The following is a 26,850-nucleotide window of genomic DNA, read 5'->3' as shown; positions in this document are numbered from 1 at the left end:
TCTTGTATATAGTGCAGACACGTTTGCCTTCTGCGATGCGTTATAGGAACGCAGCGCTTGAATAAGGACGGATAGCGTAAGATTTTTAAGTATTGAGACGCGGCGTTGTATATAGAAGATGAAATAATTCATTGCTTTTTTCAGTCGCAATTTTCAAACCAAGGAAAAAACTGAATCTGAAGAGAAATTTAGGTGGGAACTTCAAAACTATTTTAAGTACAGAATACAAGAAAAACTCGTGTATTCTCTACTTCATATACTGCATGTCCATCTTCTGCGTTTATTTATTATTCCCGCCAACTGACCAACTCCAATAGTTGGCTTCGTAGCTCAATTGGTAGAGCACTTGAAAAGTAACGTAGACGGTGGAGTGTTTTATCGGTTTTAAACCAAAGCTGAGTGGTTTTAGATCGGATAAAACATGACTTGCGACTTTTATTGAAACGGCTTCAGTCAAACATATTCTATAAAAACCATGTCGCTCTAGAGTCGGAACAAATGTTCAAATTGTGAAAGGAGGACACATCAAGGTTACAAGAAAACAAGCTGTGCCTTATTACCATGCTTTATATAATAATGCTAATAAGGAGTGTTTGATCGGTTTTTAAAGGTCATGCAGGTGACCTTTTTCGGCGATCTGATAGGCTGTTTCGCTCATGAATTATTAATGAGTTTTGAAGGGCTCTACATTTGATGCGGCTTCATTTGTTGGATGATGAGATTGGGTGAACTGAGAGCGACCAATAGAACACGTCAATCGAGGATTTGAGTTGAGTCCTGTAAGTAGTGTCCCCTTTTAGGACGCGTGCAAGAGTAGAATAAATTGCTGTGTGTGCCAGGTTCACAATTCCTTCGCGACTCTTGAGCTTCATTTATTTTACACAGGAACACCACTGAAGAAAATATGCCAACTTCTGGAGTATAATCAAGTAATCAAACCTGAATTCGTATCCTTCAAGTCCTTGCTGATTGTGTTCGGTTATTTGACGGTATTTGACAATCAATAATTACATGTATGAACAATCCTCTTTCTTCGTAGTATAGGCTTTGTATTTGCGCACTCATTATGATATAAGCACTATTTGATTCAATCTTCGATTCTTATTTCCCCATTTTACTCTTGGGGCAAAAAAAAAATGTATATTTGCCTTAATTGCCATTAAAGTCGTGGAGTTCACCGCGAGCAGATGACGAGTCTTACAACCAATGGAATACGGGCGGGGAAGTGAGTATTTGTACATCTTCATGTCTTGCTCCCATTGGTCAATAAGCGTCGGATTAACGTAATTTGCTCCTCATCTTTATTTTTGTCTAAAACTGACTTTGTCGTCGTCTTGGATCACGATCACCGTCATTATCTCGAATCATCATCATCATCATCATCATCATCATCATCATCAGGCCAACTGATGCATAAGATTTAAATTTATTTGCACGTTCAAAAAGCACGTATTACAAAACAGAGAAAAGTAATTTCGCAAAGGCGAAAAAGGGAAATTAACTATAATATGAAACTGAACTCTAAAAAAAATTCTTTTTATTTTACTGTTTATTGATTGTTTGTGGTTATAGTGTCATCACCATTTTTGTGACTATATCTGCTGCTTGCATGTAATTCGCAATCCAAGCACGACGTTTGTTTGGTTTGAACACTTCGTTGGTGTTTTCCGTGTTCTTTTTTGGTGTATTACCTACCCTTGTTACTTACATTCAGTGAGATTTTCCTGCTATCATTCTTTTCATCGTAAATTGGCAGCTGCTTGTGTTGATAGACACATCAATTACCAGGCACGTTTTTTCTTTCTTTCGGTCTTTGACAATATGTCAATTCTGACGGATCTAAATTTTTTTATCTTTTAAATTATCATTTCTCCAATTATTATCATTATCATTTTGATTATATTTGACGTTGATGTTATCCATGATTATCAATCATTGTAATTATTATTATCATTACTATTATCAATCTTTTAATTTAAGACCGCGTGGTTTGTTTTAGATTAACGAAATCCTTCGCGAAGATTCCTCCAAGTGTGACGTCACGTGTCCTCTAAATCTTACCAAGGACTGTAAGTTGGGTACACACAGGTGTACCTTACATTCTTTCACTCTTCCGTTCCCTCCATGCCATTATTCCTCCGTCCATTTACCTAATCATCCACCGAGTTTCCCCATCTCTTGGCTATAATTCCTATCATCTTATTTCTTGTATTTCTCCCCTTTTTTGCCAACATTTTCCTGTAAACTTGCCCTAGTCAACACCAATCTTACCTTTAGATTAGCAGGTTTTTTTTTTTTTTGCTTCACAGCCGCCATCGTACGCACCAAAGAAGAATGGGCGGAATTAGCAGTGTTCATATTCTTCAACATGTGCACGGACATGGAACTCGAGAAAGAAGAAACCGTTCGGTAAAGATTATTCGGAGAACTCAGTGTTAATGTGCCCTAACCTTATTTTCAAATTCCGCAAAAATCAAATTTCAGCACCATAATGCATGTATTTTACCTTAAATGGTTGCGATTTTCGTTTCTGAAAGGCCATCTATGAGTTGTGCAAAGTTGACAAAATTGACAGTCCGACGGTCGAGCTGATAAAAGGCGTGGATCCGTCCGTGAGATGACGTCATAAGCTGTTTTGCATCACAGTTTTCAAAGAAATTTTTATACATGTAATGCGTAGCGGTTTAGGGCATAATATTAGAAATAAGGCCCATGTCTCACTAGCAGACATTAACTACCTCTGGTTTTGTTAACTTGTAAGGCGCACCAAAAATTGGAATTTCGAAGTGAATGTTGCAGAGCGTTTTGACAATGGTTAAATAGATTTATCTCAACGAAGAAATGTATTTGCGATTGGTGGCCACTTAAGCGGGGCAAGGGTTAGGTTACAGCTAAAGATATATGCTCTCGTTGTTCTTTGATTATTTTACCAAGCGCCAGACCGTAGCAGTCAGACGGGATGGAGCAAAGAAATCATGTATAAATCAACAACAGGGAGAAATTGTTTTTGCATGAAAATGCCATATGGGCCTGAGCAAGTTCCTGGCCGGTATTTCGGCGAAATATTGGCTTTACAAGTAGTTGTCGAACCAGCGCGCAAGTTTCGAAATTCTGAAGGTCAGAATGCCCCAGAATTTCACCAGCCGTTTTTTCTTCAAGTTGGTCAAACGCGCACAATAAAGCTTTCTTATGGTGCGGGAATTGGTAGCAGATCTCTCTCAGGAGCTGAAATAATTGTAAATAAACTCAATACACGATGCGACTTCATGGGAGCCAATCAGATATCGCTATAAAATCGAACCTGCGTCAAGTATAGTTTTAGGAAATGACCAGAGTGACGTCTAAACGGGGACTTGCTTCTTTGATAGAATCGAAAGTGGTTAAGGAGATTTCTTGCAGAATAATGCGATAAAGAAGCACTAGTAGCTGCTAAATGTTGATCAACGTTCGTTGCTTTGGTCAAATTTACGTTCCTACTCTTATGGACGATAAAAACTAGTCCGTGAGTGTGCAAGAAATGAAGGAGTTAGAAAGGCGATTTAGCATTTCGCTGACCACTTATCACAATTTATAGTTGCTACTTATTTTAACACCGACTTAACCTGATAATGTTAATAATACAGCTTTCTATTTTAGTTAACAAATAATTTTATTTCTCAAACCTCTTCCATTTTTTTAACAAATCAATTTGATTTAATTTGAAATAAATATGTTCTTATTTATCAAAATTATTCTGAAGTGGCTTAATAAAAGGAAGGTTTAAATCCTTTACGTCGGCAAGTACACAAATATGATTTTCCTAATTATTATATAATTAATTATATCCAACTCCTCCTTTAAGAGCCCTGTTATAACATCACCATAAGCGAGCGAGAGCCCTCCCCAACTCTTCCGTTTATTTAGAATGTTGTCATTGACCTCATTCCAAAAAGCGTTCGAAAAAGAACAACCAAATATGGGATATAGTTTCTGTCGCCTGATGTGACAAAATAGCAGTTCGAATTGAAATGTAACCTATTTTACATGGCAGGTCATTCGTGTACAGGATGGAATTTAACACTTTATGTTGAAAGGAACATAAGTAAGGTTCGTTGGTCACCCTCAATGGCAACAGGAAAGCCGCTGAAACTTGCTCATGTTAAATTAAATTATTCTCTTGTCAACTTACCCCATTTGCTTGGTATATCCAAATTTTGTTTTATAATAATAGTAATAATAATAGTAATAATAATAATATTAATAATCATAATAATAATAACGATGACGATGACGATGACGATGATGATGATGATGATGATGATGATAATAATAATAATAATAGTTGTAACATTTAAAATTATCCAAATCAAAGATCACCTTAAAATTGGTAAGTTGACCCGCAGTCTGAAAGGAGCATATTTCCTGAGACCAGTCCATGCTAGAAAATTTGATTTTGTTAAACCCGCACCTGGGGGTTGTTTGAAGTAATTACAATGCGTAATTGAACAGAATGGCGAGCACGTGGTGGTATGAGCAGATGAAACTTCTAATCGCTTTATGGAGCGAAGGTTTGGATTTGTCTTCTTCTATTCTCGGAAGCTATCCTTGGTTCTCTTCTCGCCTCAAGCACATGATGGTGATGATAATTGTGGCAGCCACGCGATACGGCGCCATTTTGTCTCACACTGCGAGGTTACCCTGCGTATTGTATTTGAATTTTCGCAGATGTGAACAGAACCAGAATTGAATAAAATTGAATGGAGTATGATAGCCTGATATATACTTCAGTTGATCATAATAAACGTTGAGTGTGAACACGTCTTTAGACGGGGTGCAAATCACGGAGCTGGGATATATCACTTTAGGAAGAAGAATTGCTTTGATAATGTTTACCTTTCCATGATTGGCGAACCTCTTGACTTCCACAAATTTATTAAAATCTCATTTGTTTTTTCAACCTTTTCTTAAAGTTTTTCTCAACTAGAAGCTGTACATCATATGTAATAAAAACACCTAAAAAATTGACGCATGTTTTCCATATAATTCCAAGTGGTTTATCTTCACAGTTCTGAAGGGACCCAACCCACCTGGCAACCCAGATTGCTTTCGTTTTCGTGACATTAAGTTTTAGCCCAGAGGCTTCCTCAAAACGTTTAAGTAATATAAACAAAGCTCTTAAATGCATGGAAATTGTCTTATTCTTTGTCTTGATTCTTTAAACAGTTGTGCGATACCACGAGCTAAGCCAGTGAGTGACAAGAAAATTAACGAGCTGGTACATGTAGCAAGCACGTTTCTGTCATTTTCAGACGTTTTCCATTTGCTGGCAATCTGGAGCAAAATCTTGCATGTGGAGGAGGCGTAACCGTCATTCAAAATCTCTTACGTAACTTCTTTTTCTCTCTTGTAGGTTGTGCAACACTATCATGTTTGGCCTAGGTCCTACCGACGACCCTAACGACGGAATATCTCTTGACGACATCAAATGTGACGAAGGCACAATTGTATTAAACGACAGCACAGAAGACAAGCAGTAAGACATTCTTTTATTATATATGAATACTAATAAAATACTAGGATTTTCCTTTTACTTAAAAACAGTGTATCTTCACCGCGCGCAGTGAAGATATTATTTTTGTCTTTCGTTACGTTACGCAACATGCGTGTTTGTGGTTGGTGGTCACTTTTCGTGCTAGAATATCGCGTAACTCGTGAGAGATACCATCAGCACTCGAAGATAAAATCCGTATCCCCAAGCGGCCATTTAATATTTATCCTCTAAATACTTGCCAAGAAGATTCTTTTAGGGGATCTCGTCTATTAATAATTGTTTTAAATGGCTAAAAATATTTGAAACAAACTTTCAAAGTCACATAGGGAAGTATAGAAGAATAAATAAGCAACTAACACTACAACACTATCTATCGGAAGCTGGATTGTTTAATTTATGAAATTCTCTTCATCAAAAACAAAAAAACCAACACTCAATCTGACTCCATTAAAGCCAAACGTTTTATTTGACAGTTCAAGCGCACCACGCGTGGAATTTTATTTTATTTTATTTTCTCGTATTAATAATTTGCACTGAGACCTTCACACGTACATTTCACTATATTTTGAACTCACCTAAAGTTTTTTATTTGAATGGCATGGAGCCGTCGAAACGTCATTCTTTATTCTTAAATTTAAAAAGGCAGCTATTCACAAAACATCACTCCAGGCAAAATATACTGGTAGCCACGCTGCCGCAATCCCCTCAGCCTCTTCTGTGGTAACAGATCTTAAGGTGGATTGTTAACATTAAACAAAGTTTATCTCATAATTTCCTATCAAACTCATCCAGCAGATCGAGAACAGAGACAGTGTGTGTTACATAGCCATATGGCAAGGCTCTTGATTGCCTAGCAACCTCCCACACCTGTATGCCTTATATGAGAAGGGACATTATTATAAAAGTCATTAAAGGATGACGTGCAAGTCATCTCGACTAATATTCTTCTTCTTCTTCTTCTTCTTCTTCTTCTTCTTCTTCTTCTTCTTCTTCTTCTTCTTCTGCTACTGCTACTGCTACTGCTACTGCTACTGCTACTGCTACTGCTACTGCTACTGCTAAGAATAATTAATACTAATCTAAGTGACTCTCAAAATCGTTTCGCGATCGTGCCATTTATTGGCACTAAAAGACTTATTGAGGACAATGTTATTCTTGAATCACATTCACTCGTATTTCTCGTTCCTCGTTACTCGGCACAGGGTCTTCCCACGTTTCGATCTCGGTAATGTACCTGCCAGTCAGAACAGACTTAAAGAACGTCTGCTCGATCCAAACGGAAGCCTAAGAAGAATGTTTGTCAAGAGATACAGGGCCGTATTCGATAAGTAAGTACACTTTAAAGTACATATAGTTTGCTGTAATCCCAACATTAAGTTCTTTTATCATTCATAAATTGTGTTGTATGACTAAGAAGATTGGAAAGAGTTAAAATCATGGAATAGTAGACCTGGTTGACACAAACAACACTGGGTTTGATTATAAATCCGAGGCTTCGTAAATTGACGATAAATGGTAAATTGACCACCGTCTTAATATTTGGAAACTGCCCAGTGTTCCGAATCTCAACACGGAGGTCAATTTACTTATCTATCAAATCGTTTGATACCAAAATATTTGTCTTCTCACTCACCGATGCAGCACCAGTTTCTTAAGAAACCAAACCAGATTTGATAGTCAGACGTATGTTTCTAATCAATTTGTACTGATTTGAGTTTTTACAAATGGCAAATAGGTCATTCAGCATGATAGCATTTAACGTATTTACTGTCAAGACCTGACTGCTTTGGCAAACTACTTTCCTTTTCATATATTTGTGCTCTGCGTGTTGAGAACAAAGAGCCACTTGGTAACATTTGCTTGCCACTAGAACCTGGCCCCGGGGGAGTTACTGCCATATATGGACTATATAGGTATGTGCCGCTGTCAAGGGTATGGTTTTCAAGCAGTTTACTCCAGGATAGAGTATATAAATCATATGAAGGGGTAGTTTCTAAAGAAACTGTGGTGCTGCGTCGGTGGGGAAGTAGTATACAAAAATTTGGTTTATCAACGGAGTTGATAATGTAAATTGACCACCGCACAGAGATTCTAAAAGAATCTCTTAGAATCTCTGTACGGTGGTCAATTTACATTATCAACTCCGTTGATATACCAAATTTTTATATAAATCATAGCCTTTCGGTCTAGAATAGGGTACCATTTTTTCACGAAACTGACCAGTCGGTTGAAGATTTTATTAAGACTAAGGAAACCAGAAATTCCCAGTTAATAATGTAAAAAAATAAAATCGGCAAAGTTTAAGTTTACCTAACTCAGCCTCAACAGTGTCAATAAAAGGCTATCATGAAACACCTCTGGATATTATTAACTGTCAAGAATCGGAATTTAGACGGAAATCGGTGGGAGTTTACTCTAGTATAGGGTAGCAAAATTCAGCTGAAGTAGCTCTGGTATAAGCTAAGCGTTCCAGGGTCCAAGCGGCACATCCCCACCCAGAAATTCCTAAAGTGCCCCCCCCCCCCCCCTCCCTTCCCCCGGGAACTTGTCAGAGTATTTTCAGTCGGCCTTAGTAGTAAAGAGCATCATCATTATGTTACATTTGCTTTAAGCCTTGTCTGCTTTAAGCCTTGGATGTATAAGACTTCATTTTTGGCGGCAAGTGAAATAATTTGCATTTTGATTAAACTGCTTTGTGAAGGAAGACTTCGCAAATGGCTCATTCGTGCTTTATTCATTTGTCATCCTGTCAATTTCATTTTCTCAGTGATTTCGTCGGGGTTTGTAAGGACTAATATATAATACTGTTTTAGCGGCTTTGGTCATTCTGCTGGTTGTGCAGTCTATGGTCAATTATACAAAAGTGGAAAATTAATGTTATTACGATCCGTTCTATTTTTTTTAGATTCCAGTACTGGAAAGGTGTGCCGACGAAGATGTCTTAAAAGACTGTTCAACTCTTGTCTATTTCCCATCAATGTTGTTTTTGACCATTTGTGAATGTTTGCAAGAGACGTGTGGAGTTTTATTATTTAATATCTTGTTATATATTTTTTTATTGCCAACGATTAAACATTCCACACTCTTGTGTTTTATCACTAAACGTCATTTTCGTCTCTTAGTTAAACGTTTATTTAGCTGCAAAAAGTAAATTCAAACGTTTCGTATGGTGAAAATGTATATTACATTTGATGTATATTAAATGTATTAACAGTTATTCACCAAAGGCAAGGTGAATATCGGTTAATAAAAACCGAGACGAAGCCGAAGTCTTTATTCCCAGATTTATTCACCTCGCCTGAGGTTAGATGGAGCCAAGGCCAAAAATGCTCCACAGGTCCATGGAAATGGAAACGTTTTAAGCACCTTTTCAAGCACCATTAGCCAACCCAGTAAAGCTGCAGTCATACACAGAGATGATTAGTATGGTTTAGGTCTGTTTGGTAGAATTCCCCCAAACAAATCGGAGAACAGTTTATTTAAAAAATGTTTAAATATAACAACAATATCTTCTACTGCATTAAGAGAGACATGAAATTGAACTTGTTCTGGAATAATTTATCCATATTTTCCACTGCAATTATTTGCAATTAGTTTTTCTGGGTCATACCACCCAAGCCAGTCTGCTGGAAGGGGCAATAGATTTTTTCTGTAGGTACATTTGGATGTTGGGGTATTTGGTCAACTGTGATCTATAGATTCCTTGTAGTTTTTCAGGCCTTTTAAGTAAAACTCTCTCTATCATCGATTCAAAACTCAACAAAAGCTACAAGTAGTAAATAGTTCTCAGAAAGTACAAAAGTTCGTCATGATTCTACACTCGAGCTGAACAAAAAACTATCAAAACCGAAACCAAAATACCCTGGTGATCGCTTCTCGAGAGAACAAACAGCCGAAACTGTTCTGTGCCTGCCTCTTACGGCACTGAAAAAAGTACCGTACGTAATACAATTGTAGTTGACCGTAGCCCTTGGCTGAGAAACTAATCTTAGCCAAAAGGCCGAGAAGCGATCAGGATACGGTATATTTAAGTTAAAAAAAATTGTAGGGATACGGGATTTTTGGCTGGGGGGGGGGGGGGGGGTTAGGAACGCATTCTCTATTTTCGAATTCCCCATGGGGACACTGCATAGTCCCAAGAGCATTTGAAAACAATGGTTTATGCAAAATTTGGGGGGCAAACAAAGTGTATTATGGGGAATTCGAAAATAGAGAATTGTGTTCGTGTGGTAGTGCAGAATCGTGACACTGTTTTTTTCCATTACTGTCAACTGAGCTGCGTTTTGTTTTTTTCAGGAGATTCAAGTTGTCCTTGCGTAATATGTAGCTCTAATAGTACACGATATTGTTTTGGTATCGTAAATTTTATTTGCTGGTGTGTAAAGACAGACTTGTCAATTTTTTTCAGCTATTAATTAGAGAAAAGTTCCTGGTTTAGATGTTGCCATGCTGAAAGGTTAGCTTGAAGACTGCGTATCTTTATCAGAGAGCTTGCAACCATTATAAATGTACTTTATTGAAAGAGAATAGATGTTTCACGTTAAAAGATAAAACTACTGTGACTTTCATGTATCGCAATTGCCTTTCATTTCAAATAATCATCAATGAATGAATGATGTGTTTGCAACATATATAATTTTAATTTTGCTCTAAGGTAAAATCCAGAGTCTGCGAACTATCTATAGAGAAGAACTAAGAAAAGTAAAGAAGTCCGAGGGCACTGGAACTGGTGCAAGTGATTTATATGTCCCTAAATGGAAGCATTTTGAAGAATGTTCTTTCCTAGAAGATGTCATTGTTTCAAATCATACAACCCTTTCCAATGTCCCGTCATATGAATCTCCTAGTACACCAAGTAGCAGTTCCACTGGTGATCTTGATGAAGCAGAACATAAGACGAGCCCACACGCTGCAACAATCAGTCAGCAACCAAAGAAAAAGAAAAGAAATGAACAGTGGATGGACACTGCGGCATCAGCTTTAAGTGAGCTAGCCAAAGGAGCAGCCAGCTCCTACATAGAAGATGATGAATGGGATGTATTTGGCAAAGATATTGCCAATTCTATGCGTGCAATAAAAAGTGAGGACTTGCAACGTCGTGCAAAATATGCTGTTCAAACAGCTATATTTCAAACAACAGAACATGCAATGCAACAGCAAGCCTCCAAGCCTGCAGCAGCTTCAAATTTATATACCTGCATCAATACATATGAAGGCCATGGCACTAATTACCATAACTTTTAGTCTGCTACTTGTTTCATGATTAAAAGGTTCCTTGTGAACCTAACTGCATTGTGCTACATTTGATATTCCAGAAAGTTGAATGTATTCTTATATAACTGTTTGTTTATTTTGCCTTTGGCTTTTAACACACTTAAACAGAAGTGTAACAATATTTTATTGGGTGTTACAGAAGTGTGACAAACAACTTGATAATCATACCACTCTTTTACAGGCCATTGTTATAATTAAGTTCAAAACAAAATACAAATTGCAGGGGAAAAAGTCACTCAGTCCTAGCCCACTGAAAGTCTACAGCTCCTTCGGAAAAGAAGTATTCTTTTGGAAGTTCTCGTACTTCTCTGGCTTGTTGGGTTGATGACCTCCCATTTGGAGCTGGTATCATGTCTGTAACAGCAGTAGAATTATCTATTAGGTCTCGCCACCCACCTGGTGTGACAGTGGCCACTTCACTCTCACTGTCCAGAAGTCCTGGGGGACAATAGATTCTGCCTTTTTTTTGTCATAAAGAAATTGTGTAGAACAAGGCATGCTAGGACAACTTGCATGGCATTTGAAACATCTAATTCCATGGTACGTAGTAATACTCTGAACTTAGCACAAAGTATGCCAAATGCATTTTCTACTACTCTTCTTGCCCTGGAAAGACGATAATTGAAAACTCTTTCATCACCTATGGCAGTTCTATGCGGATATGACTTCATGAGATTTTGATCCACTGCGAATGCTTCATCGCCTAATATAAAAAAGGGAATATCAGAAACTCCACTCTGCACTACCTTGTCTAGTGGAGGGAAGTATTCAGATTTACATATTGCCCCCAGACTACCATGTTTGAAAATTTCACCATCGTACTGACTGCCCGCTGAACCCAAATCGAAAGAAATAAACTGTGCATTTGCATCTGCAATTGCTAACAGGACAAAACTAAATTGTTTTTTGTATACTCAGAGCCAGTGTTAGGTGGGGCGTTAACATAGATGTGTTTTCCATCAATAGCTCCCACTGCACGGGGGAACTGCCATTTGGACTCGAATTCATCAGCCACCTGTAACCACTGGGATCTTGAGGATGGCACACTCATATACTCCTCTTTCAGAACATCATACAAAGCTTGACACACCTCTGGAATAAACTAAGTAATTGCAGACACAGGCATACGAAAGGCATATCTCAGTCGTGTATATGTTTGCCCAGAGGCCAGAAAATGTAGAGTGACACACAGTTTATCGTGTGCAGACATGGAATCACGCATAGTGGTGTTTTGCTTTGTGATGTAGGGCTAAACCTTTTCCAGAAATTCACCAAACAAAGTGGCATCCATACTGCAACGTAAATCGAAGTATGTTTCGTTAACATTAACTAAACAACCCATACATCATCGCATACATCTATTAGCAAGTATGTTCAGAATATCGTATTGTAGTGACCGGAAAAAGTTGTGAAAATTTCCCTCATCTTTTTCTTTTAGTTCTCGCACTAAATTGCTTGCAAAACCTTGAGACTGACGTCGTCTTTACGCTGCCCAAGGCGAACCCACCACCTCCGATTCGTATGTCTTTTCGAGGGCTCATATGGCATGAGTAAAGCACAACCCAGACCACAAGCCAGCAACCTTTTTTCCGCTCGTAAAATAAGCGTGAGCCATGATCAAAAAACGAAATTGGCGCCCCGAGGTTGTTTTTTTGTCTTCCGCTGTGTAATTGTATTGCTGGCTACAGAGAAAACTTGTCAAAGAAAACTTGTTAATTCGTTCACACCAGCAAATAAAACTTGTCAAGGCAAAACTTGTCAAAAAAATTTTGTCGTTCATACACATGAGCATATGAACATTGTCAATGACACTTGTCAAGGAAAAATTGCTCGTGTGTAACGGGCTTTACAGTGGCATGGTAGATATTTTTGCTTAATACCCCCCTGAGAAGACATGTGGTTCGGTGAAATACTAAACCCAGAAAGATTGAAGAAAATAAAAGGAAACCGAGAAACATTTGGCTTCAAGGCTGACATGTTGATCATTTACAACTTCTTTTTAACCACAAGCTTAAGCGTGTACTCTGAGCTTCTGACAGCTTTCCAGGACCAATGTTCACTGAAGTTATGCCCTTTCCCGACGGGGTTTGTATCTGGATCTGGATGGGGGACGTCAAAATATGCGACTTACTGTCAGGAACGCACGAAAATGCGAACCAAGCAAGGTACATATTTTGTTAGCCTGCTTTATGCAAACCAAATATTGACGCAAAAGTAAATAAATATTGATATGTTGTTTTTTAAGGAGAGCAGAAGGAATAAAACAATTTGCCATCAGCAACAAAATTTGCGAAATGAAAACATCATAAATTTTGTGCCATGAATATAACAAGTTACCATCAGCGAAAAACATTTTGGGGAGACTTTTGTTACCTCCACTTTTTCTATCGTACTTTAGGTCGTACAAGTAAAATCGCAAAATCGAAAGTGGCATCGACTTTCGCGGCCACCTGTGATCAAGTTACCTTGCGTGTTTAATACTGACAACTCACGAAACAAAGGATGCATCTGTGGCAAAATGACAGCAAGACATCGGGTTTTTGTTAGTTTGCTTTTTTTTTTCTTTCAGTTGTTATAAAGTTCGACAAGATACATGTTCGAATTTAACACAAAGATCACAATCGTTGATGTAAGTCCTATTTTGTTTGGCTGTTGAAAGCAATTTTTTAATTTTCTTTTTACGTCAAAACGGCTGAACAAACTGGTTCCCGAGAAATATTGGGGTGTTCGTTCTATGCAAAATACTTCTAATCAAGTATTCGTTTTATGCAAAATAATGTTCACAGTGGAACACAGTGGAACACACAAGTACGAAGCAAGATCTAGAAATAACGTAGAAAATTTCCTTACCTTTAAAGCTTGGTTTTCTCAAAGAAAAAGCATCTGTCCACTTCATGGAATAGTTTAATACTGTGTCAATCATGGTGGGCGGAAGCATTCCATACTAAATGCTTGCTTCCATCTAGGTAACGGAAGTGCGTCACGGTGGTGGAGTGGTCTAACGTGCTCGCAAATAATCGTGAAAGTCGGGGAAAGTATGTGTTCTAATCTCTGCAGGGAAGTTTGGTTATGCTGAAGGGTATAAAAGTAAAGTCACCCGATCGGAGCTTAATTCAATATCCGTGGGGTATGCACATTTGTGACTACCAAAGAAATAAAAAAAAAGACACCAGACTGGTTTTTAGGGTGGCCCTCGAAACGCTGTAAACTCAAATCAGCACAAATCAAATCAAATGTTTGTTTTTGAGGAGGGGGGAAAACTGGAGTACCCGGAGAAAAACCTCTCGGTACAGAAAAGAGAACCAACAAACTTAACACACACATGAAGCCGAGTCTGGGAATCAAACCCGGGCCACATTGATGGGAGACGTGTGGTCTGACGACTGCGACTGTGCCATCCAAGGGATGGGAGATTTCCACACACAAATGATGTTGAAGTAGAGAGGAAAGTGTAAGGGAACATTTTGTTATCCCTATCAAAATTTTCTTAAATATATTATCCCCAAAATGCATAAAAGACAAATTGAACTAAAGGATTAACGAAGAGGATAATTGCAAAAGACAAAACGTACTCGGGATGACAGCAAGGGGAAATTGTATTTTCCATTTAAAAGCTGTGGTCTTAACTGTTCTCTAAAACCACTACTATTCCCAACTGATGAGAATATATACACTTTAGCTTTTGATAGGGAATACTCCGTGGTGCATTTTCTGCACGGTCCTGGAGAAATCCGTATTCTGCCATATCCCACCACTTACCCGGCTCTTTTTCTTGTTCACCCCGCACCTCAGCATGTTCGAACAGGCCCCTCTAAAGTTGAAAGCGCTAAGTTCTTTGTTAAACCTTAATTTCTAATTTATGTCATGCATATTTGTGTTATTGAGCAATCTATTCGAACACGCTTTAAATTCGGCTTGCCATCACGGTGCTACTTTAAAAAAAATTGTTTTTAAATTCAATACTAGAAGTTTCTATACCTGGGTGTAAGCCAATATAGCAGTTTTTTTTATGTAAATAGTTTTGAAAGAAATGAAATGTGGTAAAGCTCCACTTGATCAAAACCTGGAGAGGGAGGAGACTGCCGATATCTTGGCATCAAATTAGAAAGAGTTTTCTTTTATCAATGAAGTTTAGAGTTAAAAGGTCCTATATAAGATTCTACCTGTTACTAATTTGTCTCTTATCTTTTGCGATTTACGAGAATTCTTTATTCTATGAAACAAGCCAATTGAAACCGCAAAGTATCGCCATTGGTCACTTTGAAATTGTTCCAAAATTGGAGAGCACCTCCTGTGGGGCTATAGAAGCCAAAAGCGACGTTTAACAAACGAATTCTTCAGACATTTCAGACTATTTCGATTTCTAGAGAACATTTTTATTTGGAATATCCTATTGTCTCACCACCTCATAAATCTCTTTTTTTGCCCTCAATTCTCGAGGAGAAAAAGAACCCATTATGTTCGTCATCGAAATATTGTTAAAGAATCCTGTTTCGTGGTTTGCGTGTGAGTCTGACGAAGGAGTAACCCAGATTTTCGATATAGTTAACTCAAGGGAACGATCCTTGGCGGCTTAGAGAGCCAAGTTAGCACAATCAATGCTCAAAGAGAATGACATTCAATCAACCATCTTTGCCGCATTAATGTTAATCCCCACTGTTAAACCCTTTTGGGTAAATACACCTATTGAAGCTACTACTTCCGTGGTAACTTAAAAATTGAATTTAAAGATAGATATTTGAAAAAGACAAAAGCAGCTTGGTCTTTCATATTGGTAGCTACAGTGTCGAATATCAAAATTTCCATTGCATGTCATAAAATTCACTTGTTGGAAAGCTTGATGCGGGATATTGCGATGAAAATTCGGATGAAGTGAAAACGACACTGAAACTTTAGGGAACCAAAACCTCAGGAAAAAATCCCTAAGAAAGTCGATTGCGTGCGGTGTTTCAAGAAAAATTTGAATTCTAACCTTTTACCGCATGCCGAAGCAGGTGTTTTCAAGATGTCGAATTGCAAATATCCCATCCAATGCCGTTAATAATACCACACGACTAAAGGAATCTTTTTTTTTTTTCCGTTGATCAGTTTTCACTTGTTCAACTAGAATGTATTAAAATCTACAATCATTCAAATTTGAGAATAGAACAATATTTCAAACAAAATATTATTGTTTGTCTGCAAACTGGAATCTTAAATGGCGATATTAATTGCTAGCAGCATGAATTACTGTTGTAATTCTTTGCAATAAACAAGGTGCAGTCTTAGTTGATGATTATCGGTTTCAAGTTTCCGGGCCATACACATATTAGGGTTTGGCCTGTTTAACATTACTTATACGTTTTACCGTGCTTTTGAGCTTCCTCTTTTGTTTTGGGTTGATAAACAAAACCTGAATTTATTATTTGGCACATTTCAGCCTTTCGGAGGAGTGGATGTGTTTTTTTTATTGGTGAACAATCTGCCTCCTCAAAGTTACTATTTATATGTATATTCATTTATTTGCTATTTTAAGCATCAAATAACGAAATACTTGAAGTAAAGGCCGTTTATTCAGGTTTTGTTCTCCTCAAAAGGGAGAGCGGAAGTTAAGCTAGATAAATATTGGAAAATCTTTGCCATAAAAGGTGTATGGCTCAAATACTTTTTCGTTTATTTTAGAAGGAGATACAACTCGATTTCTTGAAACACTTGCGGTCTGAAAATTTCGATATAGTGTGTAGTGTCCACGAAATTCTCGATAGCAACTTTTAGCTGTCGCAGCAAAAGCCTCTCTCTGACTACATGAAATCGCGATGGAAAAGTGGACGTTTATTCTATGGGGTGTCTTCTCGTTCAGTTTCGTTTTCGAAGGAATCCAGTTTGTGACCGCCAAGTTGGACAAGGCTTTTTTAAACTTTTTAAGCAGATCATGGAGCATGGAGTAATACCGCTATGCATCTCTCTCTCTCTCTCTCTCTAGGGAAACAAGCTACTGACCACTTAAAAAAAAATTGAATATTACAAACAAACCAACTTGCCTTCACAACTACTTGCGTAGTATGAAACACCGAGTTAGTGACAACTCGTACGAGGTTATAGTCTTGAAGACGATCTGCCCATAAATGCTCTTTTTCATGCCGTAACTGCCAAAATGTCCTAGCGGTGCCCCCTCTCATATTTACAGATAGGATAAATTAAATCTGATCTGCTTTAAATGGCTCGATTGAAAATTTCACTCACGTTTTGTAAAATGTATGAGGTGTTGGTTGCTGTATTGTTTAAGCATGAAAGAAATTCTGGTACATGTTTTGACAAAGACAGGTAGTGTCATTTTTCTTATCACCTTTATTATCTTTTTGGCACGCTTTAAACATGCTTACAACGTTCGTTTCGCGGTGATTACATTGGTGGATGAGATAAATGAGTGTCGAGAATTTTTTTTTTATTAAGTGTATACTAAAAACATTTATGGTTCATTGAGCACTTTTCAAAACCATGAACGACAACATTTGTACAACAGAGTTCAACGCTTTCTCTATTCATGAATTGATTATTTATAGAGTGGAAGGAATTTGTCGTAAAGTGAATAATATTCAAACTGAATAAAGTGAAAGTGTTCGAAATAATTCAAATTTTTGCCCTCAAATGTCCTCCAAAGGCTTCTTGTTAAATTAAAGAATTTTTTTCAGTCCTCACAAGCCTGTGTTTATTTGTCTTGGCATACCGTTGTGATTACCGAGGATTGTTTGCTCCGAGCTGGCTTTGACTAGCCAAATGGCACTGTCCATGTCCATAGTAGGACTTGTGATAAGAGTTTTGGAAGGCTGAGAACACGGATGCCTTCTCGGAAGCTCGTTCAGGTAGCAAGTGCGCTGGATAGCTTGACGTTTGAGAAAGTAACGCTACTGGAACAGAGCTATGATGGTACTCACTAGATGACAAATGAGGATCTTGCCCATGGCCTGGAATACCGGTGTGGCAGCTTGGAAGATATGAACGTTTTGGTGCAGCAGCGTTGGAGGCCCCAACAAACGGCTGCAGCACAAATGCTTCGCTGTACGGGGAGGGAATATGCGGACTAAGGTAGTGATGCATTGGGTAGCTGAAACGTGGTGAAATTGCTTCGAAATTGGAGTTGTAACCAAACGTGGTGTACGTGTCCTTGCTTCGCCCTCCTTTGTTCTTTCTTCGACGAGGCTTGTACGAGTAATTTGGGTACTTTTGACTGTGAATGGATCGCAGACGCTTGGCTTCCATCACAAAGGGCTTCTTTTCCTCGTCATTCAAGCGACTCCATTCTGCTCCAAGGAGTTTGCTTATTTCGCAGTTCAGCATATTTGGGTATTTGAGAGCAAGCTTACGGCGTTCTGTGCGAGACCACACCATGAATGCATTCATCGGGCGTTTAATATGCTCATCTGACTCTGCCATGTTGAATATTGTACCTGGCGGCTTTACCGTGTTCGTGCGTTGGGCGTGCAGAAAAAGTTTTGGTCTCGTTTTTTCTTTCACCTCGGAGCAAGTGTCAATACAATAACTGACAAATGGTCAACCACCCTAGGCAAAAATAGTTGAGGGATGAAAAACCCAGTTGCTTTCCGCTTCTATCATCGGTTGGTGCACAACGCAAAGGCACAGACGTTTTAACGCCGCATCATTTCTCGGTACTTGATATAGGAGAGTCTAAACAATAAATTCAATGAGCCTCTGAATTATTTATACAACTTTGAGCGGGAGATGAACCCTCTAAGGTCAGCTGCGGGGATGTGAAATACAGCTGGCTAGGAGAAAACAATAGCTTTTTAATGTCCTTCAAACTTTGCTCAAAGCAGCTATTTAACTGTTACACAGTACATAAAGTTATTATTTTTTTGAAAAAAAGAAAACCCAAATGTCAGTTCGAAACATTAAGCAACAATTTCGGAGAAAGTGTAGTACGTCGTTTTTTTTTTTGTTTTTTTTTTTTTTTTATAAGGAAGGCACTCCGCCAGGTTCAATAATATTTTTTGCATTGTACAAATGGCCTTAACTATTTTTTGATACTTCCCATAGATTTTGTTTTGAACTTTTGTATTTTGGTATTCAATATCGACTGACAGCTTGCCGGTAAAGAGGTTTATGTTTAAAGAATGGGAAGAAAGTAAACAATGAACGACACAAGAAGCTGTCTTGAGATCCACAAACATATGTCACTGAGGATAAGCCATGCAAAATTAAACTTGGAAATTGAAAAATTAACTGCAAAATCGTGGCGGCAAAAGGAGTATAAAACGGTATACATTGTTCTAAAGAAATGGCTTATTTATTTATTATTTCTTTCTCGATTTTTTTTTGTACCTTGCAAAAGAGAGAGCAAAAGGCGTTCATGGATAAACTTTCCCTTTGTACATCGCTTCGATTGAAATAGAAATAGAAGGCGTTTGAAACTCATTCAAATGATCATGCAAATCTTTCTCCATGCTTTCAATACAATTTTTGAGTTTGTCATACGAAAAATGCTAAGGCTATGTGCACAATTCAAGCACTGTGATCCAAAACAAGGCTGACAAAAATCGCCTAGGCACGTAGCTCGTTGAAAGCCAATTGCCAAGAATCCCTCCTTTTGAGAAGTACCTGCAAAGCATGCTTTCATTAATGATCAATAAGCATAATTGATAAGCAACAAGACAGCGGTGACGGGAGTTGCTGTAAACACTGTTTATTAGTGTATGTATGATGAAGAAGAAAGCCATTTTAAGTCTAGGGCTTTTTCTTTCGTTTCCCGTCTTGGCCGATTGCCCTCACTCGTCATTGTGTTGAAGTCTTTTTTCAACATTTTCGTTCGTAATACAGCGAAATGACCCATTTTTGAACAAATGATAATTACGCGCAATCATTAAACAAGGAACCATTTTTACACTATTATAATACTATTTGTAAAGGAAAATTTGTAACTTTCTACAACTTTTATCATGGTACGCGGAAATACGAATGTTGTACCGTGCTACACCGAGTATCAACAAAACAGCTATAAGCTCGAAAGAAGCATAACTAACCTTGTTTAAACTTCGTTTAAACAATGGTGCCGTTTTGTCTCTATCTGTGGTCATTCGAACGATAAGGCTATCAAAAGCAAAAATGGCCAACAAGGGCTATCCAATTATCATGTTTCTAGGTTTATAATAAATGATCGTATTCATGGACATTACCGAAATTTCTTGTCAGCATCTTTTCAATTTTTCCTTTGTGTTGAGTATCACACACACTCAGTAGACCAAAGGTAAACAGAACACGACTGAAAAGGCCTTGGTGCACGTATGGGGTGGGATAATTATTCGAAAGGCGCTTATGCCGGAATTAAAAACACCTGAATTTCTGTAGTCTGGGTTTGTACAAATAATCGTTATTTCCTTTCTATTACTGATAAGCACAACGATTCGAAGGTGACAACAAACAATTGATGTGAAGGGATTAAACCCGTTCTGCCAGCATGGGCCAGCTAGCTTCTCTTTCTAAACAACTGAAATTCAGGGAGTTGACGAGTGCAAAGACTTCATTCATGGCGAAGACACATACAGCCTTGCTTGCAAGGTGGATAAAACCAATCTCGGTTTCATGATATAGGTATATTTGATCTTTGGTGTGATAGGAGTATTTGCGTAGCCTGCTTCTACGAAGTTTTGTCTTCTGTTTTTCTTCTGTTATGTTTTCTCTCATTTGTTTTTCTTTCCTTAATACACAGATCACACTTTAATTATCGGATGCTGTGATTAAATAGCTGATTATATTTTGCGTTGCTTTTAGCAACGACCACACTGTTCAAAGGTTTTTTTTCCTTTTAATTTGAGTATTAACGCAAGCGAAATTGTTTAACAAAGCGTGAGCTTTAACAGGGTAAGACCAATATTCTGTCGTCAATATCTGACCATTTGAGTGATAAGACTTTTGTTTCATTTTGTCCAAAGGTACCGAAGCTATAATCAACGCCATATGTATCTTAGTCATTGCTTCAAAGACCTACAAAAAGAAATATTGGTGGAATAGACGAGATTTGTCCATTTTGAAGTTCATGCAGTTTTGACTAGGATTTTCCGTTGGATGGACAATACTTCGTTTTTGCTTGTTCGTCGGTATTGTGACATTTTTAAATTCAAATGACTTCGAATAAATGGTTTTGCTTTTAAAGGCTCTCACACTTTGCTTCAATTGTTCTGTTTTGCTATTGAGAAATCAAAGCAGCGTTCACTGCTAGGTCGTTTGCTATTTTGCGGGAGTTCTCCATTCAATATCGACTGAATCACCCAGACGTGGAAACTTGTAACGATACCAGCATGAAACTGCTTAATGGCACAGCATTGCCGGGGAATTTGGATCTGATGATAAAAGGGGCTTTAACCAACTTGTCAGAAAATAATCTAAAAGCACCGATTTTTTCTCTGATTTCTTTACACCGGGAAGTAACCCGAAACGGGCATTGCAAATTCATTATTGCATGCACGGCAACGTTGGCTGCAGCAAATAGCAACCCCAGACAAAATTATCGGTAGAGCTAGAGAATTTCTAGCGTCAGTTAAGGGAAAAAAGGAATTCAGGGAGGTTCCGGTATCAATAAAATATCCATGTTTTAATTTGATTGAAATTACTTGGTTTGGTTATCGAGGAACCATTTACCACCACTTATGTTGGGTTCAATTGTTCAATCAACCCCCGAGGTCTCGTTACAGTCGCCCACACAAAGAAAACACACGATTTCACATAGAGTCCTTTGTGAAAAACTGAACAGATGCATTTGAGCAAGAGGAAAAGGAGCACGAGCCACGTTGTTTGCTTAACGCTCTACTCCAGTCAAAATCGTATCAAGAAATCCAATTATATTAGTTGCGGTGTTTTTTCCCTTTTAGTTTCTGCAGTGCCCTCTTTCGGCTTGAAAAAACCGAATACCTAAATGCGCATGGGTTGGTTAAATATCATAAAAAAGGACAACTGAAAAAAATCAAAAGATTCGCCTTTGACACTGCTTTCTGTTCTTCGCGCGCGTGGTCAAAACAGTTCAATATGACTGAAGCTTGTGTGGTTTACAAAATGAAGTAAAAAATGTTTGTCTTGGTTAATGCGTTAAAGGTATCTCGGAAGAAAAACTGTCCTCTACGAATATTTTATGGTTGAGTAATAAGCTACGAATAACGTATTTCGCATGAAATGTGAAATTTTTACTAGAGCACCAGTTTTAGTTTAAATCGCAAATTATGAAGTGTTCAAGTGAAGAAAGCAATATATGCATTTTCTTGGTGTAAATTTTTTTAAAGCTATCCAGTTCAATTTTGATTTTCCTTTGTTTCAGATTATGATAATGATATTATACAACCAAAATCCGAATTAAACTGTTAGAAAAATTTCAAACCAAGAAAAAAATTGAACCATAACATGGAAAAAGTTTTTCATCCCCCACAATTCACTGAGTTAGCATTTTTCACCGACTTTTTCTTCGTCGTTTGAGGATTCTTCTTGACAATAATTTTGAGAAAGTATAACTAATCCTTATTTTGTTGGTCTCTACACTTTGCGTAATATACGTCGTTGGATTTAAATGTGCTCGCATAGCTATCATATGGAGAAAGCTTTCGGCTTTGTTGCATATTGATTTCTGCGTTCTTCTGGCCTTGGCCGGACGCATAACACAACATGTTTCCATTTTTTCAGATGCTCCTTGAGGACAATTGTTCCATATATTTTCACTTTTTGTCCATTTGGCTTTTCCCAACAGAGACAAAGATAGTCTTTGAAAGGCTGTTCGTAGGAAGGAAGAGACGAGGGTCTTACTGATTCTTTACATGCAGCTTTTATTGGTAGAAACCATGGTCCCCAATTAAAGTTGCGACGGTCAGTTTAATTTGAAGCGGGAAACAATAAAGCAGAGAAAGGAGTTGACTTTTTGGTGCTTTCAAAACCAGTATAGAATCTATGGACTCATAGCAACATAGGATTCTGTGCCATGTATGGAAAGAATCAAGGTTGGAGTTCAATAAACGTTAACTGACAAGATGGAAGCGTTTTCGTAATTTACATGGATATTCTGCTTTCGCTCTTTCTTTTTATTTCCCTTTCAAAAAGGGCATTGTAATCACGCTGTAAACATGACTCCACTGTTATCTGTTGATCATTTTGCGTACATGCGTTAAGTTTGCTAAAAGTAAAATTGAAGTGTCTTTAATTTCTTGGTGATCAAAGACTACACTTTGATCAGTCTTGAAGCAGGTGTTCAAGCTGCTTCCTTTACTAAGCTAGATCTTTTTTCAAGTTGTTTTTTTTTTTTTTTTTTTTGGTTTGTCTGTATTTTCGCTCTGATGAAATAAATTACAAGTGCCTTGTTTGGCCTGTGGCTTTAATGCAGCAAAGTGACCTATATGAGTTTCCTTCCGATTTTTCATTAAACTTCAAGTCTTTGATCATTGTAGTACTGCTTGCAAAGATCTGAATTTGTAGAGGGTGAACATTGCTATCCGAATCCTGAATCTTTGTGGTGCTGTTTCGTCGATCATTTTTAGACGCATGGACGAGTTCCCGACAAGGTTCCTACCTTTTTGATATGAAGTGTGAAGCAATGCCTACAACGCCTGTTTTCCTTAGCGATTTACACTTTTTGAAAAGTTCATCACGTTAATTGTTCACATTTAATTCCCGTCGGATTATGGAGTTCTGTTGCAGAGTGTGAAATTTGTAGTTTGATAGATGGTGAAAGAGTCTTCCTTAGCAGCAAATAGTGGATTCAGATTTTGTCTACTTTGATCTCACAGTGATTTTGCTCAAATTTTAATAAAGTGTGTTTTGGGGACGTCCTACTTTAAGTTGCTCTGACATTATTTACTGAGGAATAAGAAAGATGGAACTGAAGATTTTTCAGAGATTTGTCATATTTTACACATCCAATTATTGGCAAATTGCACTTTTAGATACCTTGTTTCCCAAAGAAAGCTTCAAGTGATTTCAACATGTAATTAAGGTTGGCTAAGTATTGGAAGGAAAGAGAATGCGGTGGTCACGAAGCCTAGCCGTATTTTCCATTTGCTCAAACCTTAAAAGGGCTGCAATAAGTAAGTGCTAATATCATCAAAACATAAGGGGGATATTGCTGAGCCGTCTATTTCATTCTGAACTGGAAACAGTTTAAAAATCAGTTGAATAAAAGAAATTAAAAACTGAATTTAAGGACCGCAAAACAAAAGCAAGTTCGACAAATAAGCTTAACGAAAAGATTATCTGTCTATAAATAAGACAGCATACGATGAAATTTACCGCTTATAAACTCAATATTGCTTTTTCGAGAGAGCAAAAACAAATTTGCTTGTGTTTCTCTTTTGACACTGATTTTGCAATGATGAGCTACATCAATCTTATTTGCTTCAAGATTGCGAACTAGAAGCAAACTGGTTTAGTGTAATTTGAACAGTTTGAACCATCTTTTGCATCCAATGTATTGTTTTTTTACTATCGCTGAGATAAGAGTTTTATGCACTCAGAATTTTTGTCAGTCTTCCTGACGTTCTTGTCTTTTTGTTATATTCTTCACTTTATGTGGCTAGAATTCCTTATCTAGAAGAACAATAGGCAGCGGGACATCTTTCTCATCAAAGACATCTTTGTTACAAAGGAAAACTTGACCTGCCTTCCTCTTATGAGTAACAATTGGACAATGACTGAAACAAAATCTGAATCACCATGAGCTGTAATGACGGTGGTATCCATGCTACGAACGTACGAACCAAACTTCAACAGCCTTTATGTTGACAAACTTATGCTAGAACTCCTAGCTATGACGAAGAAATTTAGCTCAAAAGTAATAGAAATTTCTCTGTTTTGTGTTTGCCTAGTGGGAATCCAGGACGTTCATGATGTAGCGACAGCTTCCTTTTTTAACAAGCTCATGTATGCTTCGGCTGGGCAAAATTCCCATCAGAGTGTCTACTGAAAAATGCGCGCACCGCGCACCGGTGGCTCAGTTGGTTGAGCACCGGACTGTCACGCGGGAGGTCGTGAGTTCAACTCCGGCCGGACCAACACTCAGGGTCTTTAAATAACTGAGGAGAAAGTGCTGCCTTTGTAATTACATCTGCAAACCATTGGACTCTCTAGTCTTCTCGGATAAGGACGATAAGCCGGAGGTCCCGTCTCACAACCCTTCAATGTTCATAATCCTGTGGGACGTAAAAGAACCCGCACACTTGTCGTAAAGAGTAGGGAATCTAGTTCCCGGTGTTGTGGTCTGGTCTTTCTGGTCTGGATAGGGTAGGGTGGAGCACCTCGCATAGGACCTCGAGTCCTGTTCGTGCTCCTTCCCTCTGGGCAGGTTTGCCCAGTAGAAAAGACAAACCAGATGTCTCGTAAAACAATGTGTTCGGCGTGGCGAGAAGCAAGTTATCTCTTCCCTTACGAACCGACTGTGAAACTAAGTTCAGAATTACTGACTATAGTTGAATTTTAGGTTTCTTCAAATTTTCAGCAATCAGTCTACTACTAGTGTCATTATTAAAAATCCTGGAAGGGTACCATGAAGTCAACCCAGAAGATCACATTGAAAAGGGAGGTGTCCAATAACTGACTTTGGACTTTATATTTTAATCACATCTTTGAAAGTATGGTATTCTAAGCAAAATACTTTGTGAGCGTTTGTGCCATTTTTTTTTTTTTTTTTTACATCGACAAAGCAAAATTCCATTAGGCGACCCTGGTTCGAATTTCACGTACTAGCTAGGCGTTAGTGGCTTCCAGCAAGGATATTAAAATGATGAAAGTGCTATGCAAAGAAAAGAAACCTGATCTGAAGTCACGAAGTAGTCGTGGTTTCATTGAGGTAGGTTACTTGCCACCAGTTAAGTTACTTGCCACCAGGGCATTAGTATTCGAAGGACATTTTCTTTTAACATTATATGGCTACCAAGGAAATTAAGACGAAGTCAAAGTCATAAACGCCGAGGGTTTTGCTTCAGAGTACGTATACGTAGTCACCAGCTTGTTTATCAAATCCTGACTTAAAATCAATGATTTATCAAAGACATGGTGAACAACAGTAAAAGCTAGAGGGCGACTGAGTCTCTAGTGATCTGCAGCCACTATACGTACCTACTGGCTAAAATGAAGTTATTCAAACACACTGAGTGCAGAATGATAATAATAATAATAATAATTAATGGAGCAAATCACGAAGTAGATTTCTACAACCCTTTCAGTATTCAAAATCGAGTGTGCATTGCATCGAGGGAACGATGCCGTGCACTGAATGATACAACGGAAGCGCTTTAGAATCGTATATTCAATAGTTCAGTTCAGACCTGTATCCGCGAGTATATTTTTTACCACAACTGCTTGTAATTTGCAATCTGATTGGCTAATTTGCCGTTGTCGATAAGAGTCTAGACAATGCTGTACGTTTCATGCTCGTGTCAATTTGTCACGCAATGTAATAGCCAACCAGGAACTCCCATTTTGGGAAATAAACCAATCATATTGCGAGAAAGTCATAGACAACGCTTGCTCTTTCTTTGTGTCATGATTTTGCTCACGCTCTGAAATAAAAAAAAAATTCTTTAGCGTTGAATATTGTGGTAAAAAACAAATCGAAAGTGGTTCAGCGTTGTCTGTACCCTTATCGACAATGATATTCTTCATCACAGTGGTCAACTGTGATGACGAATATCATTGTCGATAAGAGTACGGACAACGCTTAACCACTTTCGATTTGTCAAATCGACATCAGTCGAAGGTTTCTCAGTCACATGACTAGTTGCTCTAAGAGCATCGTAACTCAGCTGGAGTGACTTAATCTGTTTCGCTCAGGAAATTAAATAAACTTGAACAGAGTGGATAATTTGGTAGGCGGGAAATACTGTTGTGCACCCACCCATTCCTGCTTGAGGCTCGTCGAGGAAACGAGAGTAATCAACTTTTTTAGGAATGATTTATGTTTGTCTAACTTACGAGATAATAGAATTTTTAAAAGAGGTATCAATCTTCTAACGTCCTTTTTGTTATTTCTTGTTACTATTTTTGAGCATATGGCGCCATGGCGGCCGGCCACGCTTTCTTGCAGC

General features: G+C 38.0%; 2 protein-coding genes across 2 annotated transcripts; one reads left to right on the top strand and one right to left on the bottom strand.

The window, feature by feature from the left end:
• Positions 1-889: 889 nt before the first annotated feature.
• LOC137978806 (uncharacterized) lies at positions 890-8,633 on the top strand. Its single transcript, XM_068825894.1, has 7 exons — positions 890-947; positions 1,166-1,225; positions 2,000-2,069; positions 2,310-2,409; positions 5,390-5,512; positions 6,733-6,858; positions 8,436-8,633. The coding sequence occupies exons 4-7, from the start codon at positions 2,369-2,371 to the stop codon at positions 8,473-8,475; spliced, it is 330 nt and encodes a 109-aa protein (XP_068681995.1). The 5' UTR covers positions 890-947; positions 1,166-1,225; positions 2,000-2,069; positions 2,310-2,368; the 3' UTR covers positions 8,476-8,633.
• Positions 8,634-17,124: 8,491 nt separating this feature from the next.
• On the bottom strand, positions 17,125-19,576 carry LOC137978801 (transcription factor sox-3-like). The gene has a single exon (XM_068825883.1). It carries the CDS (start codon positions 18,215-18,217, stop codon positions 17,519-17,521), a length of 699 nt encoding a protein of 232 aa, XP_068681984.1. The 5' UTR covers positions 18,218-19,576; the 3' UTR covers positions 17,125-17,518.
• Positions 19,577-26,850: the final 7,274 nt, after the last annotated feature.

This window comes from Montipora foliosa, chromosome 1 (assembly GCF_036669935.1).
Source record: "Montipora foliosa isolate CH-2021 chromosome 1, ASM3666993v2, whole genome shotgun sequence".
Lineage (NCBI taxonomy): Eukaryota > Metazoa > Cnidaria > Anthozoa > Scleractinia > Acroporidae > Montipora > Montipora foliosa.
Note: the sequence above shows the minus strand (reverse complement) of the source record. Positions and strands in the feature narration are given on the sequence as shown.

Bases quoted from the DNA above. Each gene is read 5' to 3' on its own strand.
- LOC137978806 (XM_068825894.1), top strand. From the start codon at position 2,369: ATGTGCACGGACATGGAACTCGAGAAAGAAGAAACCGTTCG. The intron at 2,410-5,389 runs GTAAAGATTATT...TCTCTCTTGTAG, and splicing joins GAGAAAGAAGAAACCGTTCG to GTTGTGCAACACTATCATGT. The intron at 5,513-6,732 runs GTAAGACATTCT...TACTCGGCACAG, and splicing joins GACAGCACAGAAGACAAGCA to GGTCTTCCCACGTTTCGATC.
- LOC137978801 (XM_068825883.1), bottom strand. From the start codon at position 18,217: ATGGCAGAGTCAGATGAGCATATTAAACGCCCGATGAATGCATTCATG.